Source organism: Strix uralensis, chromosome Z (genome assembly GCF_047716275.1).
Source record: "Strix uralensis isolate ZFMK-TIS-50842 chromosome Z, bStrUra1, whole genome shotgun sequence".
Lineage (NCBI taxonomy): Eukaryota > Metazoa > Chordata > Aves > Strigiformes > Strigidae > Strix > Strix uralensis.
The window spans coordinates 70286090-70306116 of record NC_134012.1 but is presented as its reverse complement, the minus strand read 5'-3'; the positions used below and the strand labels follow the sequence as shown (position 1 = coordinate 70306116).

Here is a 20027-nt window from a genome sequence, read left to right as displayed (position 1 = left end):
GAACTGCAAAACTACTGCAGGTTTAATGAACTGTACTTCTCTCACTAATGAGCAACAAAAATACTGGAAATTTACTTTTTGAGATCCATGAATTGTTCGATATTTTGGCAGTGATTCTATCTTAATTCCATGTGGAACTGGTTTGTTGACATTTTATTGGATAGTAAATACTTACGAGTTTAACGCATAATTGTATCTAAAGAAAAATCACCTAAATGTGTTTTCCATGTCTACTGTTAGAAATAACATTGATGAAGCAATTCAATGGATTTTGATTTTAAAGACTCAGCATCCATATGCATCCCAGTGAGTTGTCACATAGGACACTGCAATGAAAAATTCTACTAAAAATCTGCTTGAAGCTGCTATGTTAACTGACGACTCACTGTCACTCTCATTCACAACCAGTAAACAGAGGGGAAGAAGATAGACTTAAGTAAAGTTTTGAAAATCAGCTAAGTGGATACATGTTTGACTGGCATTAAGAGAAATAAATTAAATACTCTCAGCTGTTTTTGAAGATTCATAAATGAGTACGGGACTACTCTCCAGAGCACTGGATTCAAAGTGGTGCTGGAATTTTGCAGCCCTAATCTGCCTTGCATAAAAGCAAAACTTTAGAGTGAATAAAGCTTTATACCTTGTATTGATTTCTTCAGCCAAAGAGCAGTTAAATCACTTAGAGACTGCAAAGACGGGAGAAGTTTGCCGCTTCTGTAGAAAAACTAGAGTACATCATGGTTCTCCATATTTTACCACACTGCAGTGCCAAAGGGCAAAAAAGGCCTTGCCACCCATCACCAAAAACACCAGCTCAGTTTTCTTCTCCACTTTATCCCAAAACCCCTCATGACTAGATGAAATTTTATATCGTTTTGCAAGCTGCATTACCTTATGTTTAATAATGAAATGAATTTAAAAGCTGTGTAGGGCTTTATCTTGCCTATCAGAGTGCTCAGTCTTTCACAGTGATGTGCACACCCCACAATCTGAAGCACTGGAACATGCAGCTGTCCCTGCATGAATTGGATAACTTTGTTAGTTGTAAACAGTGTAACTGAGGTAAACAAATCTGACTCTTGTCCTAGCTTCTATCTCTTCTGGAACTGCCTGAATGGGACAAAACAAGCGCATGAAAGTGCCTTTGCACTTCCCTTACATTCTTCTTACATGCTTCACATGTAGAATTTGAGATATCCTTATCTCCAGAGTTATATCCATAAGAACTATGAAAGAAGACACAGAAAATCTAATGACACTTTGCTGACTGCACGAGACATAGATTTTACTTACAGCTTTTCAATTTATAGACTTTCTTACTGCAAGAATACTCATTTATCAGTATCATATATATACTATGTTTTGAAATAAAGCATTTACAACATAAAAGTACACAAAATCTTGTTGATGCAATTTATTATAGAATTGATGGCTCCCATTTATGCAGAGTGGGAATTTACATGCTATTTAAAATATTTTTTTTAATTAAAACTTTTTAAAAAATTAAAAATAATTTCTGATTACTATTATTTTCCATCCACTCTGAAGAGCAATTCTTGAAATCAGAATTTGTCACAAACTAGTCTGTAAAATCACCCACAAAAATGTGTGTTGAGCTAAACCAAGATTTTCGCTATTTCACAAAACAATTCCACTAGCCGCCATCACATACAAACAGCAGTGTAACCTTTTTTCCAGTCTACTACCACAGAAGCATTCTGTATAGTCTATCATTACATGAATTCTGAGAACATCATTGTCTTTAAAGGTAAGAAGTAGTAAAAACTGGTGTACTCATAACAACCAGTTATATCAGCAACATTAAGCACTAATAAAAAAATCTAATTCCAACTGTCTTCCAATACTTCAGCTGCTATACTTTTGTAACACTTCTGTTCTGCTTTGACTCTCAAATGTAGTTCAGAGTATCTGCACTAATACAATAGGATTCTTTCCTTAAAATTCTCACCTCCAAATTAAGTACACATAACAAAATATCCAGCAAGTACTGAAAACCAGTATTGGAGTCTTTGACTATCAGAATGACTAGCTATTTCAAAAGGGAAGTACAGGTCATTATGTTAACATCAAGTAATTAAATCTCAAGACAATATGTGAGGAGTTTGTTAAAGTAGCAACAGAAACTGCCCTTAAACTTTCTTAGAAATCTTTTCCTCAATACGTACTGTTGGTGTCTTCTATATCATGGTATTGACTGCATAATTTATCTGACCTAGTATCAGTTACAAGACCACATAAAAGTAGATGTGCAGTAGTATCAACTTCTTATTTCTTTCACCATATCACATTACATGTGTGGTGAAAAACAGTCATTGGTACCTTCCTATCCAGCAAGAGAGTAAGTAATGCAAGCATGTATATCTACTTCATTAACAATCAAGGATATAATAATATTCGATGCTCCCACTAGTGGTCATGGTATTTTTTAGTCTTTTTTGCTGTACTGTCTACATGAAAGAGACAACTACATCCTTTCACTAAAAGAAAGGCACCGCAGAAACTGTCTGTGTAAGGTGCTGTTCTGTACTCTTCCTGTAGAATTTATTATGTTAGCATTGAGCACATTGGGAACATCTCTGTCCATAAGATCTTCTCTCCCACAGCTGTGATCATTCATGCAGGACTAAAGCAACACCATGCGCATGTGGGAGGAAGACAAGGGGAGTCTGGGGTAAGAGGATAACTTTACAAGTCTAAAAAAGCATAATTAACAAAGAAGACAGTGCTGTACTTTAACAAGGAGTAGATCATATCTACATGGAAATAAATTCTGTTTTAAGAACAGACACATTATTTTCCACTAATATATAAAAATGCTCCACCCATTCTGGTTAAAGACTGTACACAACAGATATAATATGAAAGTAGGAAGCATCCTATGGAATGCATTCCCTAACTAAAACATTAGCAATATTTCAACTCACACTATGCAACTAAACTACATTTTAATAATCTCAGTTTAAAAGTATTTTGACAAAGAGCCTTGGTCAAATAAACTCCACTACCATTATACATGGTTGTCAAGTCAACTGAAAAAATATTTTTATCTAATAAAACCTCTAAAACTTGTTTAAAAAACACTGCCAGATTTTGGGGTTTTTTTGGTGATATCATGCAGAAAGTTGGAAGAATCTCTGCTAAGTTTTGAAGATGATTTCTGTTGATGTTTAATGAGCAGTAGGAATAGTACAAAGAAAAATCCTTAATTTCTGTGCTTAGAAGTCAGAATTAACAACTCAGGCCACAGAAAGTAGGAAACAAATATTAGTTCAATTTTTCAGTTAAAAAGTGACTCTTTTACAATTCACTACTGCTGCAATTATATGAGTACAGCTGGATTCAAGATAGACAACAGATTTTCTCCTGCCATCAAGGGAATAATTCATATTCTTGCAGGCACAAAATGCATTCTAGTGTCAACCCACATACCAAAAATGTATCAAATACCACACTTTGATTTGATTTGATTATAGGCAAGTACTAAGAAATAAAAGCCCTTTTAAATCACAACAAAAGGTCCTCTGTCATTATGCTATATTTAAATAAGTTAAATGAAGCTATGCACACACCTTCTGGAAAGAATTAGATCTTCATTGTAAAGTGCTATTTTATATTTCTTCTCATTATAGGGCTACAGAATTCTCCTATATATGCTACATTCATTGCATCATCAATTTGCTCAGTGACCCCACATTCTTCCAGGTGGAAAGCTTTTTATTATTTATTCATTATTTTCATTGTGCTTTGCAAATGGCAGATGACAACCTGGTTATCACCATCACATTCCACTTAAATGCACGGTACTGCAGCTGAACATGAATGATGCAATTAAGCTAGAAACAGGTAATGCAGGCACAAAGACTAGTATAAAAAACTTAATAGAGGCGCAATTACTAGTTCAGCTAGATGTGGCAAACTACTTTAGGTGTATCTGTAAATTAAAAAAAAAAAGTTAGAATTAAAGAGCTTAAAGAGGACTACTACTGTTCAGAGTTTTACAGTCACTAACAGTGAGACAGGTTAGGAAATGAGATGGATTAGGAAATCCACAAGAGCAAGTACCCAAGGAACCAGGGGTAGGTTGTTGAAAGTTCTGTATAATAAATAGATTCCCAAACCCTAAAAGATAACAGTTCAGCCCAAGAGATATAAGCAGCAGAGGAATGATGAGTGTAAACTGCAGATCCAGGATAACAGTACTACTTTAAGCTCATGACAGAATGAAAATTATTGAAAAAACTTTCCCTTTGTGAAGGAGATAGTAAACCTTTGAATGCTGCTGCCAGTTTATACTGGTGATGTGTGATGAGATCAGGGTGGCATCTGATTTCTTTAAAAATTCATATTTTTATAAATGCTCACTACATATAATTTGTAAATTTACTGTAATTATTATCCTATAGATCTTTTTCCATGCTAGTAAATAAATCACAAACATATAATGGATTGTATTACTTCAAAAAGCAAAAATAAGAATTAATTAAAAATCATTATTAATTACAAAGTGTTATCCTCCCTATTATTGCCACTGTTTCTTGTCATCATTACATGCAATAGTAAGTTAGAATGATTAAAGTTTCTTAAACTATGGACTTGGAAAGGACAAGGTTTAAAATCTTATATGACATTTAATAGTACAATGGTTGTCCGAATGACTTCTCTAATCTGAAATTTTGCATATCACAGTATCACAAGGATGTATTTGACAAGTGAAGATAACATCACTCATTTGACAATCACATACAGGGAGAAGGAAGCTGCACTACTTTGTTAATAGTTGTATTGCACTTTTTCAACAAAAAAAGTTTTATCATACTGCTATCTTTATGGAGAAAACTATGTAAACAAACAGACTAGTAGCAGGTTTCTATAAGCTATTTTATAGAATTAATGCAAAAATATGTATTACTGTATGTTGTGTTGGGTTTTTTTTAAATCCCAGTTAGTGAAGTAATAACTCTTGTATGATTTTTTTAGAAGTGTTTTAAAATATATGAGAGCTTCACAGATCAATGCATAAATGGCATAAGACACATGGTTCTACTTGTAAATGAATTATTTAGCCTAAAGTGAATTGAAAGGCAAGTAACCTAGCTACAGAAAAACTATGATGGTAAAAGGTAGAAGATGATTTATTTTGGAAAAAACTTTGTCTTCAAAGGAAAAATAAATCAGTGATAAAAAGAAAAAATCAAATATATTTATGCAATTAATATTTCTCTTTTCTGAATCAGTTACGTTGTTTGAAACTCAGATCACATTTTCAATCTTAAAACAATTGGGTAAAAATTACATGTACATTAATATATGGACATTAGCATATACTGGATTCTACTGTCCAGCTGAGTTTGTAACTTTTGCTAAACAGCTTTCTTCTTTATCACTCCAACACTTCTAACACCATACTTCAAGAAGCTGGATCTAGAGATAGCACCATGTCATGGTCCTTTGACTTAAGCCCATAAATAATTTAAAGCTTTGATGTGACAGATGTATTTAGCATCATAACATGATGACATGTATTGCCCCTTGCTGAAGGTTTTTACAGAGAGTATACAATACAGGAAAAGTAGTCACTTCTGGCAAATATGATACCCATGCCACATTCTGCAAACTGCAGTATTTCAAGATAAACAATTATGTCTATGGTTTAGTCTTATGCCAAGGAAGAACACTGACTTATAGTATTTCTTCAAATTGAAGAAAATATGTAATCAGGAAAAAGACTTTGAGCTATCATGAACTTAAGTGAATAGACAAAAAAAAAAGTTTCCTTATTAACAAAAACCATTGACATTATTATGATCTTTCTTCAACTTTTACACATCTAAATTAAATCTATCCATCCTGTTCAGTTACTAACTGTTCAGTTTACAAATGCTATTCTAAGGAAAGCTAACTATAAATCCATCCTGGAACATTATAGTCTGGCAGAAATGGAAGCCTTGAAGCCTTGCTAGAGAAAGAGTTGACTAATCTTCTAAATTTAAATTACAAAATTACTGTATCTTTTTAACTTACTAAAAATGCTGATACAGTGCTACTTCATTGTCCCAGTGCTTCATTTCTTCCTGAGCTGTTTTTTTCTTCAGCTGTCTAGCTGCCAGCAAAAGGCTAGTGAGGCTTGATTTCTGCTAGGCATTGTTGTGATTTGTTTGCATAAAATAAGATCTTTCTTGAGCCTCTGTCTGTTCACAGAATTGGACTAAGCAAAACAATTTTTTTTCACGGTTTTGAATCACTATATAAACGTTGAGAGTAAGAGTAAATGGAAATGCAAAGTATGCAATAAACTGCATCCTTTTCTGTCATCTCTAATTGCAAGTGTATTTTGTTGGACAGTTTCCAGACCACTGTGAAGTTTGGCATGATATACCCATCTGCCCAATAAGATTCTAGGCTGATTTAAATCAGCATAACTTCATGACTGCAGAACACAGATGCCTTCTTCTCTCTGGAAGACCAGAGACTGTCGATTTTTAAAGAACTTAACTAACTAAAGCATGAAAACTGAATGACAGAATCTCAGATGATCTCAAGGACCTTGTGACTGCTTTTATGGGTCAATGCTATTTTTTGCCATTACTTTCTATTTACTATCATCACAGGGGTATTAAATGTCATGCTAATATGGCTGAACATCTAACAGACACTTTGAACTTCATTAAAATAAGTTAAAAATCAAAAGAGATATAGTTTTTAAAAGGCTTTAAAGATCAGTCAGTGAACTGTGGGTTTTCTTATTGCAATAGTTTTGAACATTTATCTTATGGATTCTTTTCTTAATGCAACAGTAAAAAAAGCAGCATTTGTGATGAAAGAATTGGGATGATTCTTATATATATCATGTTTGAAATAAAGACTATCTAATGCTGAATGTCACGCAAAGTGAAAACCCTGTATCACCTTTTATCAAAACATTCAACTAAGTAACAAAGGGGAAGGACTGTATCCTTCTTATTAAGAGTAAATTTAATAAAAGTAGTTTCTTATTAAACAAGTACAATACTTTATAGATAAAATTTCCTGTAAAGTAAACATTTTTGAGCAAATGGGACAGAAAATGTTACCACAGAGAGTAAAGGAATACTAAAAATAATATAAAAATATGTCCATGTTTTATGCAGCTATCTACAAACTGCAGAGAGTTATAGCCATTTCCTCTGTAAATCCATCAATGACACAAATATGTGTATGGGAAAGATAATTTCTTATAGCTTTTTGTGAATATATTTTCAAAATCATTATAAAGCTCAATTTTGCAAACTGCAGCTGTACTTTTCAAATTGTATTGCGCAAAAGTCAGGCTCCTGTGTCTACAATTCAGTTGACAGTCAACAATAACTTTATTTTGAACAAAAAACTCAGTAATGATGAAAATCAGTCAAAGCAGTTACAGCTCAACATCTTTTGACAGTCAGGCTGCTTTTCACAGAATAACAGAATCATCTAGGTTGGAAAAGACCTTGAAGATCATCCAGTCCAACCATTGACCTAACACTGACAGTTCCCAACTACACCAGATCCCTCAGCGCTACGTCAACCCGACTCTTAAACACCTCCAGGGATGGGGACTCCACCACCGCCCTGGGCAGCCCATTCCAACGCCCAACAACCCGTTCTGTAAAGGAATGCATCCTAATATCCAGTCTAAACCTGCCCTGGTGCAATTTGAGGCCATTCCCTCTTGTCCTATCACTTGCTACTTGGTTAAAGAGACTCATCCCCAGCTCTCTGCAGCCTCCTGTCAGGGAGTTGTAGAGGGCGATGAGGTCTCCCCTCAGCCTCCTCTTCTCCACACTAAACAACCCCAGTTCCCTCAGCCGCTCCTCGTACGACCTGTGCTCCAGACCCTTCACCAGCTTCGTTGCCTTTCTTTGGACACGCTCGAGTAATTCAATGTCCTTTTTATAGTGAGGGGCCCAAAACTGAACCCAGGAATTGAGGTGCGGCCTCACCAGTGCCGAGTACAGGGGTAAGATCACTTCCCTGTCCCTGCTGGCCACGCTATTTCTGATACAGGCCAGGAGACCATTGGCCTTCTTGGCCACCTGGGCACACTGCTGGCTCATGTTCAGCTGGCTGTCAATCAACACCCCCAGGTCCCTCTCTGACTGGCAGCTCTCCAGCCACTCCTCCTCAAGCCTGTAGCACTGCTAGGGGTTGTTGGCCCAAGTGCAGCACCCGGCATTTGGCCTTATTGATACTCCTCCAGTTGGCCTGAGCCCATCGCTCCAGCCTGTCCAGATCTCTCTGCAGAGCCTGCCTACCCTCGAGCAGATCAACACTCCCACCCAACTTGGTGTCATCTGCAAACTTACTGAGGGTGCATTCGATCCCCTCATCTAGATCATCAATAAAGATATTAAAGAGAAGTGGCCCCAAAACCGAGCTCTGGGGGACACCACTCGTGACTGGCCGCCAACTGGATTTAACTCCGTTCACCACAACTCTTTTGGGCCCGGCCATCCAGCCAGTTTTTTACTGAGCAAAGCGTGTGCCCATCCAAGCTGCGAGTAGTCAGTTTTTCCAGGAGAATGCTGTGGGAAATGGTGTCAAAGGCCTTCCTAAAGTCAAGGTAGACAACATCCACAGCCTTTCCCTCATCCAATAAGCGGGTCGCCCTATCGTAGAAGGAGATCAGGTTTGTCAAGCAGCACCTGCCTTTCATAAATCCATGCTGACTGGGCCTGATCATCTGACTTTTAATGGCACCCAAGCTGATCTGCTCCATGACCTTCCCTGGCACCGAGGTCAGACTGACAGGTCTATAGTTTCCTGGATCCTCCTTCCTGCCTTTCTTGTAGATGGATGTCACATTTGCCACCCTCCTTTTGTACCCAACTACCTGAATCTATGGATATTTCTATATCTACAGATAAATACCCCTATCTATGTTTCTAAACCCGGGCTGAGAAATCCAACTTGGGACCATTAGCCAAAAAGGACAGAAAAATAAAGGAAAGAAACAATGGAGGGACAATGAGAGAGTCTGTGCAGCTGGGAGGAGGCCATGATGACAAGCACTTCCTCTGCACCTTCTATGGACTGCCCCTGTAGCCCATGGGATCAGGGATTTATGAGAGAGTAGGAAGCAAGTAGATTATTTGGACACAGGTTACAGACATGGTCCTCAATGACACAACAGTTCTGCAGCAGCTTCTTTCTTATTCAGTAGTCACTGCCATGGGAATGCCCAACATTGTAGGTCCCCAAGATAACCTGAGTCAGGATGCTGGGAAGCAAAAGCTCTGAGAGACCTCAGAGAGATATTATGGCCATTACTGAATAAAGGCTTAGCTTAATTATCAGTAAATGGAGTAATTATGCTAACATGTCAACTCAATATATTCTTGGTTAAATAACCTACACTGCCACCATCTTTTAAGGCAATAATTTATCAACAAATCAGAGTTGGCTAAATATATGTCATCACAGTATCCCTCTTATGCAGATCTACTTGAAGAGAAATGCTACGCAGAGCACATAAAAATAGACATATTTTGAAATTTATCTATGCTTCCTAGAAATTAATTCACTTACTGTTTATGCTTATAACTATAAAGGGATTTGTCTCACATTTCAACGGTACAGTGCTTGGAACGACAGGGCCCCAAAATTTGCTAGCCTGTCTCCTTCTTGCTAGTATACAAATTATAACAATACAACAACATAAACATACAAACAACGACAAAAAACATCTAAAATTTTAAGAGGATGTATTTGAACTAAAAGGCATATATCTTTCTGTATAGGGATTACAGACAGAAATAGAAGAACAGTTTCACATCAAGGAAGAGGAAGCTAGAAAAGCACAACCTGAACCAGAAGGTCCTGACTAACAGTAAATTTGGTATTCTAAAGCCAAAATAAAGAAAAGGCCTTTGTGGGTGACAAGAAATTAATTTCTCAGCCTCCTAGACCAACAAATTTAGAAATCCTACTGGCTCTTAACTGTATAATTACAGAGAAATAATTTGTAATGTAGCATTAGTGAAAAAAAATTTTTAAAATGGTAGCAGAGGCTTAAAAGTTCTAACATTTTAGAAGAGAAGGCCTAAAGCTGGAAAAAAAAAAATCACTGAAAACATCAATAAAATATAGTCACACTGAACCTAACAGTTTCATATTTTTACTCTTTCACTTGAATCAGAAGCCTGAGTAATGGATTGCAGGACAAACTCAGGAAACATACTCTACTAATGAAGGCAGTTGCAAAGGAACTGTACTTGTACTGAAACATTTCTGCAATTGAGGAATCTCGAAAGACCACCTCTTACAGCATGAGCTCCTTAGTACTTTCACCAGTTTCTGTTTCAAAACTATTCTTCAACTTACCATACCTGCATCTATTTCCGCAGGAAAGTTTTCAACTTCAGCAACTGCTTACCTCATAATTTCATACTGTGATCCACTGTCCTGAGATCATATATTATTTCACTTATGGTTCAGTTCTTAATCAACTAAAATGTTCTAAGCATTCAGAAAAATTAATTTGGCTGCCTTCTCAGAGCATAAAATTGCACTACAGAAAGTGTTTTTCTTCCTTTGTGGTAAAACAGCATTAAAGTGTCACTCTTGTGCTTTCTAATTTATTCTAAAATAATTAATTATCCCACATTCTGGAATGTGAAATAAATCTAACTAAATAATTATCCTAAGAACAGTACAATCTGTTGCATGGCTACAAGTCAGCTACCTCATGTAAGAGGAGAATGGTCCTACAGAAGCAGGTAATTTCAGCAGTGTGATTCAAATCACGGATTGTTCATCTAGATTCTGTTTTCAGGAAAGAAAAGGGTATTCTGTTAATATAGATACCACAATTACAGTCCTGATATAGATATGTTTCCTTGTTTGGGGAAACAGAATAAAGCTATGCTTATCATGAGCTGGTAGGAATTACAAACTCTGCCTTTGTAGTCTGTCCCAGAAAAGGGGAAGGCACATGGAAGGGGAAGGAATCTCATCATTCATAAGAAAGGCTGCTGTCACTGACCAAGTAGACAGAGAGTTTTCTTCTGTTTTTGGTTTGTTTTTTGTTGGTTTGGTTGGTTTTTTTTTTTCCCAAATGAGTACCCAAACCCCTCTCCTGGTGAAGCTAACCTTTGAGAAAGTTGCCGAACTAACAGGCAGGAGACTCAAAATTCTTGGTATACCCCACAGATAGGTATTTTGGAAAAACAGTGCCACTATCCTGTAAAACCTCTCTACGCTTCTTTCTCAAGACAGAAAAGTCATTAAAATGTAAACAGTGGGTAGTCTGTATGCATATTCACCCAGGCATCAATTAAGGCTTCATTTTTTCTCTCACAGCTGAACAAGAAGGGATCAAAATAAATGCTAAACAAATAATTTGACTTAACATCTGAGTCAAAATGCCACATAGCAAATGCCGTAATTTGGTAATCCTTACTCATATGAATCCTACTGTGCACAGTTTTATCAGTAGAAGTGACCACTAATGCTCCTGAAGTTTCTCATTATACTCGTGATTAGATGATTTTCAAGATGTAAGGAGGTCTTCTACCAAATCTAATTAATACCTTTGCTTTTCATGTGCTAATCTTGTACTTGTTAAACACAAATTCAGCTGTAAAATTCTACTTTAACCTTATAAATATCGATAGGTCTTTTTTCAGTTACTTTAATGAGATTCCCTTCTCCACATTAGTAACTCACTCACAAAGATTGGTAGACATTTGCTTTTATTACTCTTGTTGGTTTTATTGTGTTCCGTTATCATATTTTGGGCTGTGATAACAAAAATGCATGAAGTAACTGATGCTCCATTAGCATTTCCTAGTCTCCCATTTAAAACTCTCTTCAAGTTCCACTGGATTCCATACAATTGTTTAATATCATCACAAAAAATGTATGTTGTTTGCTTATGAGTTATTAAGTAGGTGATTGAAAAATTCCACAGACTTCCTGTTTGGAACTACAAAATACCTGGTAGGATATCCTGAATTTTAAAAATAGGTACATTTCATATTTCACAAAATGATTACCAAAAAAAGAATGTGGATGTGTATAAAACTGATTGAGAAATTCCGACAGTATCTCTTTCAACTATTGAAAACAACTTTTAAAATATACTTAAGTGTCCATAATAATTGTTAATTAATATATTTGGAGACACTGCAGTTTACATCTATCCTTTATTTCTCCATACTTAAGAAAGAGTCATATCCCACAGACAGCAATCTTGTAAGTAAAATGAAGATATGTTACGTGATAATCAAAATAATACCATTCCTTCTCTTCTTCTCTCTGTTTTCCACATGGAGATGTCTTTTAATTAATTGTTGTCAGTTTTTATTCTATGTAGTAATATTCTATGAAGTAATATGACTTCATTATATAATTACCTCATTGCTCATTACATTTATTTTAATATATAGCCTTTGATTTTTAAAACTGAATCCATTAATGTGTTACAGTTTTTAATCTCTGATTACAGAGACTGGCTCCTAATATTTCAGGATAGAGCTCAAAAATCAACTGTTGACTTACAACATTAATTCTCAATGTCATTGAAAGATCATCTGCTTTCAGATATACATGACTAGAACAAAGACACTTCATACTGCAAAGTAAGGTTTAGTCTGCCATTGTATTTCATTGAGAATATTTCTATTTTAATTGGAAAAAAATAAGAAAATCACAACACAACACTTCAACAAATATCCATGTATAAGTATCCAATATAAAACTGTACTTCTTCAACTGCATTCCCATGCAAGCAAACCTAGATTTCAGTGCAGGGGGTACACCCCATCCCTCCCAAAGTCCCTAAACCTGTAATTATACAAATGACATCAGTGACATTAGAGGTCTCCAAAATTGTCCTGAGTTTGCAAATGATTGTGAGATTTTACCAGAGACAAATGAATTTCAAACATATAGATAACAGCATGGAGTTTGGTGTATAAAAACAAGCCCTCCAAAAGCAAACTGTTATCTTATGAAAAGGTATTTTTATACTTAAAAACAATGGCAATTGTGAATGTATTTGTTTATGTTCTCAGGTTGATCAGTGAAAATCAACAGAGTCTATATTGCATACATTTTGTGTCTATCTGAATAATTTATGGGCAAGTATATTACTTGTTGTACAGGAGACAAAAAATTAAGGGTTTTTTCTTTGTGCTTTGACAGACAAAGTCTGTGAAAGTTTTTGTTTTTCCTATTCTGTTGAATAGGACTCTCTTCACAACAAGAGCAACTAGAATGGTTAAAGACATTAGACAAAAAAAGAAGGTAATAGTTAAGTGACTTTAAGATTCAGAAAGACTTTGTGAAGATTTTCTAGAAAACATGATGTGTTGAAAGAGAAAAAGATTCATGACTGGTCTAGATGCTGATCATTTAAACTCCATTTCTGAGACAGTTAAGAATGAGCAAGACAAATCTCTGCGAGAAATACTCTAGTTATATATGAATCTCAAAGTCCTTTTCAGTGGGCCTTTCATTCAAACGTTTGTCTTCAAGTATTTTTATATTGTCTCTCCACAAAGGGTCAACTACTCCTAAACTGCTTCTTTGCAATCACCAGGGCTAAGCTGGCAGGCAGACAGTCATGCAGAGAAAACAAGTGTCTCTGAAATATCACCTTACTCTCTCTGGTGCAAGACCACTCTATTTCAGATTGCAGTGGTTAAGGACTCTGGCTCCACAATGAAGCAGGGATCAAGCTGAATGCCTCTGCATGTCTTGTGGTGGAGGCTGCCCCTTATTATTTTTTTATTTTTTTGTGGCATCTGTTCATATAATTCCGTCTACCCATTCTTTCACTTTTGTGGCAGTCTTCCTAATTTCTACATAGCTTGTTACTACCCTTCATGAGGTTGAATTTCTTGAAGAAATGTGTGGTTCAAATAATATCCTGTCCTTTACTATGAAACCAGATTTGGTTTATTCTTTATTTCAATTGTTTTAAAATGTCTATTACAGTACCTGCAGAGAAATGTGAGAATGTCTCTAAGAACATCCAAATGCCATTATTACATTGAGTATATGATGGCTGGGATATCATCATGATTTGTTTTTCCAAATTTATTTGAATTAATATGGAGGGAAAGTTCTGAAATTTCATAGTGTAGTCTTTAACATTTCTGCCCAGGATTCATACATCAGCAATTTAGTTTTTAAGTCCCTGCAGGAAGATCATGCTAAATCCTTTCTCTTCCTCAGTCTCACTGTAATGCAAAGCCATGAAAATATTTCAAGATAAGGACCGAATGCAACAAGGGTTATAGAGCCTGGCCTGTGCAGCAGTCTTGGAAGAATGGCTAGGCATCAACAGCGAGCTTCCCTGTCTAACTTGTTCCAGTTACTGTTTGGCATCCAGTGGCTCTTAGAATGTTAAAAAATAGGTCTGACTTGTCTGCTGCAATACAAAAAATTCTTCATAAGATCAGTATCCCACATTCTCAAATTTTCTAGTGCAGAACCAACATATCACCCATAACTTTGCAAGAATTTTATACCTGCGTCCCGTTTCCCAAATATAGGATTTTCTACCTCACCATTTCCAGGAATAATAAGGTGTCACATTTCTTGTTGATCAACATGTCTCTTTTTTCAAATCCAGCAATTCTGCTGCCGGGCTTTTTATTCTATAAACATATTTTAACTGTGCAGAGCATAAAGCAGCACTTATATTTCTCTAAATTATCTGGTATTATCATATCCTGCCTCGAACAATTTTCTAATTTACTCCATCAGTGAACTTATCTGCAGATCATATTCAGTTATTGTTTCTTTCCCCTTATCCTTGGTTTACTGTCATAAGAACAAGTGTACAGAAAATGAGTCTTCCTCTACCCATCCTCCCTTCCAATGTCAGCAAACACTACAGTGAAAAAAGAAAAAGGACAGCATGTGGCTAAAAAACACAAAAAAATTTTTCTTTTGAAGTCTTTCCTTTATCATAACTATCACTCAAACAGGATGGCTTATATTTACCTGGCGTTGCTTTCTGCAGTTATGAAAACTCAAAAAAAGAAAAAACAGAAGAGGTCAATTTCATGCATCATCTAATACTTATGTCACCATTTTCCTCCAAGCTATATAATTGCTCCAAATTTCCTTATTTTGCATCCAGGACAAATCTTAAATAGAAATATTTTAAGTTCTAATTCTTTCTTGTAATTAATTTCATGTTTCAATATTAGATGCTATCCCATTCTCAGACAGTCGTGACCAAATTTAAACCGAATCACTTTTAATTCAAAGTGTTTGTCCTAAGATACCTAACCTCAGTGTTCAGAGGTTCAAACGATTTTACAAAACAAACATCCCCGTCTGTTGTCACTCTGAAGCTGCTATTCTAAAAATGTATACGCAGATACCTGGAGCAGACACTGCAGGTAAAAATGACAGATAAATACACACCTCCCTTTTATTTTATTTTAAAATATGAAATCTCCTATTTATTTTTCTTTAACAAGCACTGAAGCCAAGAATCAAATACAACTTTCAGTAACAAATTTGATTATTGCAATATGAGAATTTTTCACTTTTGCTTCAAAGTATTCCTTATAGAATGAGGAAAAACATCCAATTGTGAAAGATAGTTACCTTCACCTTCACTTTGTCATCTTTTTCTATTAAGGGGAGGAAAAAACAATATTAATGTTGCAATGACTGATGACCATTATACACTTTAAAGGGATCTATCCTGAGAAAGCCAAATTAAATAAGGGCTCTTCCAATTCATGATCTCATTAAAGTGTTTGTTGGCAACAATAGTCAGAGCTGGATCCAATACACAATACCACACTCCCAAAAGAAAAAACATCCTGGGGCACCATCTTTTCCTCTAGACAATGTCAGTCCTTCCAGCTAACCTAGTTATTGTGTAGCTATACATATTACTCCAACTTGTAAACATTTTCTTAATTTACATACTATATATTAATATATGTCACTATTATTATTAATAACAAAAGCTTGTTTTTGAAATTTTTCACCAGATTTAAAAGCCTTCCTAAAAGGAAAAAGGAAAAACTGAAGTACACAGTCAAATTAATAAATCATAGCAATATTACATGCAAAAAAATACTAGTTTGTTATCCACACACTTACTTGTGACCCATTTCATGGGCAATGGTAAAAGCGAGATTCAGACCATTGTCCTCTGCAATTATACATTTTCGTTTTTCACTGCACATTCCACTCAGATATGCTATACCTAGGAAACACAACCACCACATTCCATTATTTTTTGTTATTACTAACTGTATGTATTTGTATGTATATGTATTACTAACCCCAAACAGGTCTGAAGCCTTACTGTGGTCAGAATCATCCAAATACATAAGCAGATATCTGACAAAAGTTTACTTACTCGTAAGCCAGAATGACTGACTTTAGCACAAAATTGGATAAAAGATAGCAAAGAAATCACAAGCAGTGGTAATATTACCTGATAGTAATATTATCTGATTACACAGACTGCAATGTGCAGAAAATATATTCTTTAAAAGTGTTGCTAGGTACCTTAACGAGATGTGATAGACCACACATATGAATATCAATACTACTGTAAATGAAAATAGATATCTACAACAATAGGGCACAAATCTGAACAGGTATTTCCTCTGACAGACTCAGAAGAACAGAATGCGAAGCACAGAGCGACACCTCTACATGATCACTGTTAAGTAATGATACAGTGTTCAGCATGTTAATGATTTTTAAAATGTCTAAAAGACTCAGGTGTCACAGAATGAGAAGAATTCATAGGAGACTGCAGCCTGACAAACACATTAATTGTAGAGGCTATAATGACTCTACTATATAATACCCAAGTTTTCAAAAAATAGAAGCCTGAATGGTAGGCTTTTGAGTTCAAGTTCAGCTTCTAAAAAGTAGAATGTCTGTAATTGTAAAAGCTTAAGGAACATGCAGCTTAATTTGGGTAATGGTAATTTTTTTTTTGACCACAAATACATTCTGATGACATTGTCATCACTTGTTTGAAATTTTGGAGTAAGCAACCAAAACGCTGTTTCAAGTGTTTGGCCTTCTTCCCAGGAACATCTTTTCAATGGAACGGTGCCCTCTGGATCAACATGTTCACTCGATGTTTGCATATAAAGGTCAAGTTTGAAATGTCTGACAGTGTTTGAAATTTAGTCATAATTAGCATTCTAAGTTAACCAGATAAAAGTAATTCTTCTTACAATCCAAGTATTTGTCAGTCTGAGCACAACGCCTCATCCACAACATGAAATTCAAGTAGTAACCCCATCACTAGTCTGGCAGTGTGGCTCTCAACAGAGCTGGCTGGAAGTTTTCGGACACAGAACTTGTATGACAAAAAATGCTGTTCAGGACTGAATAAAAGAATCACAAATTAGATTTGAATAAGGCAGAATATTTCAAATTTTACTATCTATTTCCAAAGAATGGAGAAAAGATGGAGCAAGGGTAAAAGTAATTTGGGATATTAAAAAAGGCAAAACATGTGCAAAGCAAAAAGTCCTTCAAATGACACCTCATGCTAAATGTAGCTATCACTTACATTAACTCTACTGAAAATAAGAGAAGAAATGGTCTGAAATGTAATGTTTTAATTTGAATGTTATGCTCCAGTGGCTGAAATGAAGATATTTCTAAAATCATTTTGTGCCTTGCAGTTCCACAATTACATGCATTTTCTTTCAAGTTCTGATGACCAAATTGAAAAAGATAGAGCTGCTTTTAATATTGTAGCTCTAAGAAGTAGAACTGGTGACAATACCAGAAGAAGCAGACATCAGGGCTCTGACTTCAACCAACACCAATGAATTCACAAAGTGCTAAAACAAAACAGAAAAATTACTCTTGCCATAGACAAAATCCAGTGCTGTATTTTGAAGTGTTGTGAGCATTCCTATTACTATAATGCGAAATGTTCAGAAATAGTTTCCTTACTGTGCTGGTTTTGGCTGGTATAAAGTTTCCTCACAGTAGCTGGTAAGTGGCTATGTTTTGGATTTGTGCTGAAAACAGTGTTGATAATACAGGGATGTTTTCATTATTGCTGAGCGGTGCTTGCACAGAGTGAAGGCCTTTTCTGCTGCTCATACTGCCCCACCAGTGAGTAGGCTGGAGGTGCACAAGGAGTTGGGAGGAGACACAGCTGGGACAGCTGACACCGACTGACTAAAGGGATATTCCAGACCATAAGACATGATCAGAAATAAAACTAGGGGGAAGGTTGTTGGGGGAGCTCTGCTCAGGGACTGGCTGGGCATTGGTTGGTTGGTGGTGAGCAACTGTTTACATTTGCATCACTTGTTTGTCTTGGGTTTTATTTCTCTGTTATTTTCCTTTTCATTACTATTATTATTATTACAATATTTCAATTAGTAAACTGCTTTTATCTAAACTCACGAGTTTTCTCACTTTTACCCTTCTGATTCTCTTTCCCCATTCCACTCCAGGGGAGGGAGCGAGTGGCTGTATGGTACTTAGTTGCCAGCTGCGGTTAAACCACAATACACTGATGATGGCTATCCTCAGATAAAACTTACTTGCTGGGCAAACCTCCCTCTGCTTGTTGATACTGAGTACTAACTGAAAACTGTCTGATGCTCTGTAGTTTTTTGTAGGGAAAAGAAATCTCCCAACCATCTTTTGGCAGGTTCAAGTACATTAGCAAGATCTTTCCATATAACAACAGGAATACTATCAGTTGTTGTCACTATCCTGACTGTCCCCAGTTTGTTCCCAAAGAGCTACACACATTGCAAGTACCATACCTATTCTGCAGAAGAAGCAGTCAGCAGTAGTAGACATTTCCAACAATACTCAATGCATATCACCAATAGTGTTTTTATACTTGGCATTTCTTGAAGAAAACTGATTATGTTTGACCTTTTTAAGTGTAACACACAAAACATAAGACCTGCATTTCATTTAGATTAAATTAGATTTCTGATTCTAGAAATGTCCAAAAGCATCAAGTGCAATTAATGCTTTATGATTTTCCCCTATTAAACAAAGTCAACCTTGTATGTGAAAGACACATCCAACAGCAGCTACTGGATGTAAATTAGCCAACTAGTAGCCATGAATTAGTTTCATGTCTTGTCCTTGGTTATTAATTTCACATGTAGAGAAAAAGAAACTGACTTCTGTAAGCAGCTGCTCTTGCTTAGTCGGCTCTGCATTAGGTAAGAGAAGGAATTTCTTCTTTAAATACGTGTATGTTCACTGCAGCTTCCTGTGGCTTATTAACACAGCTGGAACTGCTCCAAGGTTAAATCCATAAGAAAAAAAAAAAAGAAAAATTGCTCCCTTGTTATGATTAAGGTATTCCTAGTGAACCCCACAGTCTCAACACACAGCTTCAAATTAAAACACTTAGTATTTGAAAAGTGTTGGCTAGAAAGTGGTAGCATCAGCTCGCTGACAATTTAAGGAAGGATCCTGTTATTTATCTATAAATAAATCAGTGTTTTGAAGCAAAAATTCACTGAATGAATACCTGCCAAATGTAAAATATTCAGATTACTTCACTCTGTAGACAGGCATTTCTCAAGTTAATTCAAAAGAAAATACATACAGTATCAATTAAGAGAGTAAAGCTTTACCATTGTGCCCATTCTTCTAGAAGAACCACATAAGCGACTACATTTTCTTATCAAACATGTAAATATACAAATTAAAATACATGCTGCTTCAGAAAAGTAGAACTTTTGCCGAAGTCATAACAGTGGTTTATTACTACTACCATTACTGCTACCCATAGAGACAGGTATTTCTAAATAATTCTAAATAATATGATAGCTATTCTTTAAAATTTTCTGGTTTCTTAATGAACATCCTCATCAAACCATCAAACTATTTATTCTTTCAAAGTAGGAACACATTAACAACTTTTCTGTTGAAGAGCCATGGTTCAGCTCACAGGGATGTTTACACAAAACACGGTACCAAGTACAGTATCCAAACAAATTTGTCAGCTTTACCTACTCATTCATGACCTGCAGCCCACAACATAAATCCAC

At 35.8% G+C, this 20027-nt stretch overlaps 1 protein-coding gene across 1 annotated transcript in view; it reads right to left on the bottom strand.

Annotated features, from left to right (window-relative positions):
* The window catches only part of ADAMTS19 (ADAM metallopeptidase with thrombospondin type 1 motif 19), a 152601-nt gene that overhangs the window by 57202 nt on the left and 75372 nt on the right, over positions 1-20027 (bottom strand). Inside the window, exon 8 of the mRNA XM_074855368.1 lies at positions 16114-16219. Within this exon, the coding sequence (XP_074711469.1) occupies positions 16114-16219 (106 nt within the window). The remainder of the gene's footprint in view (positions 1-16113; positions 16220-20027) is intronic.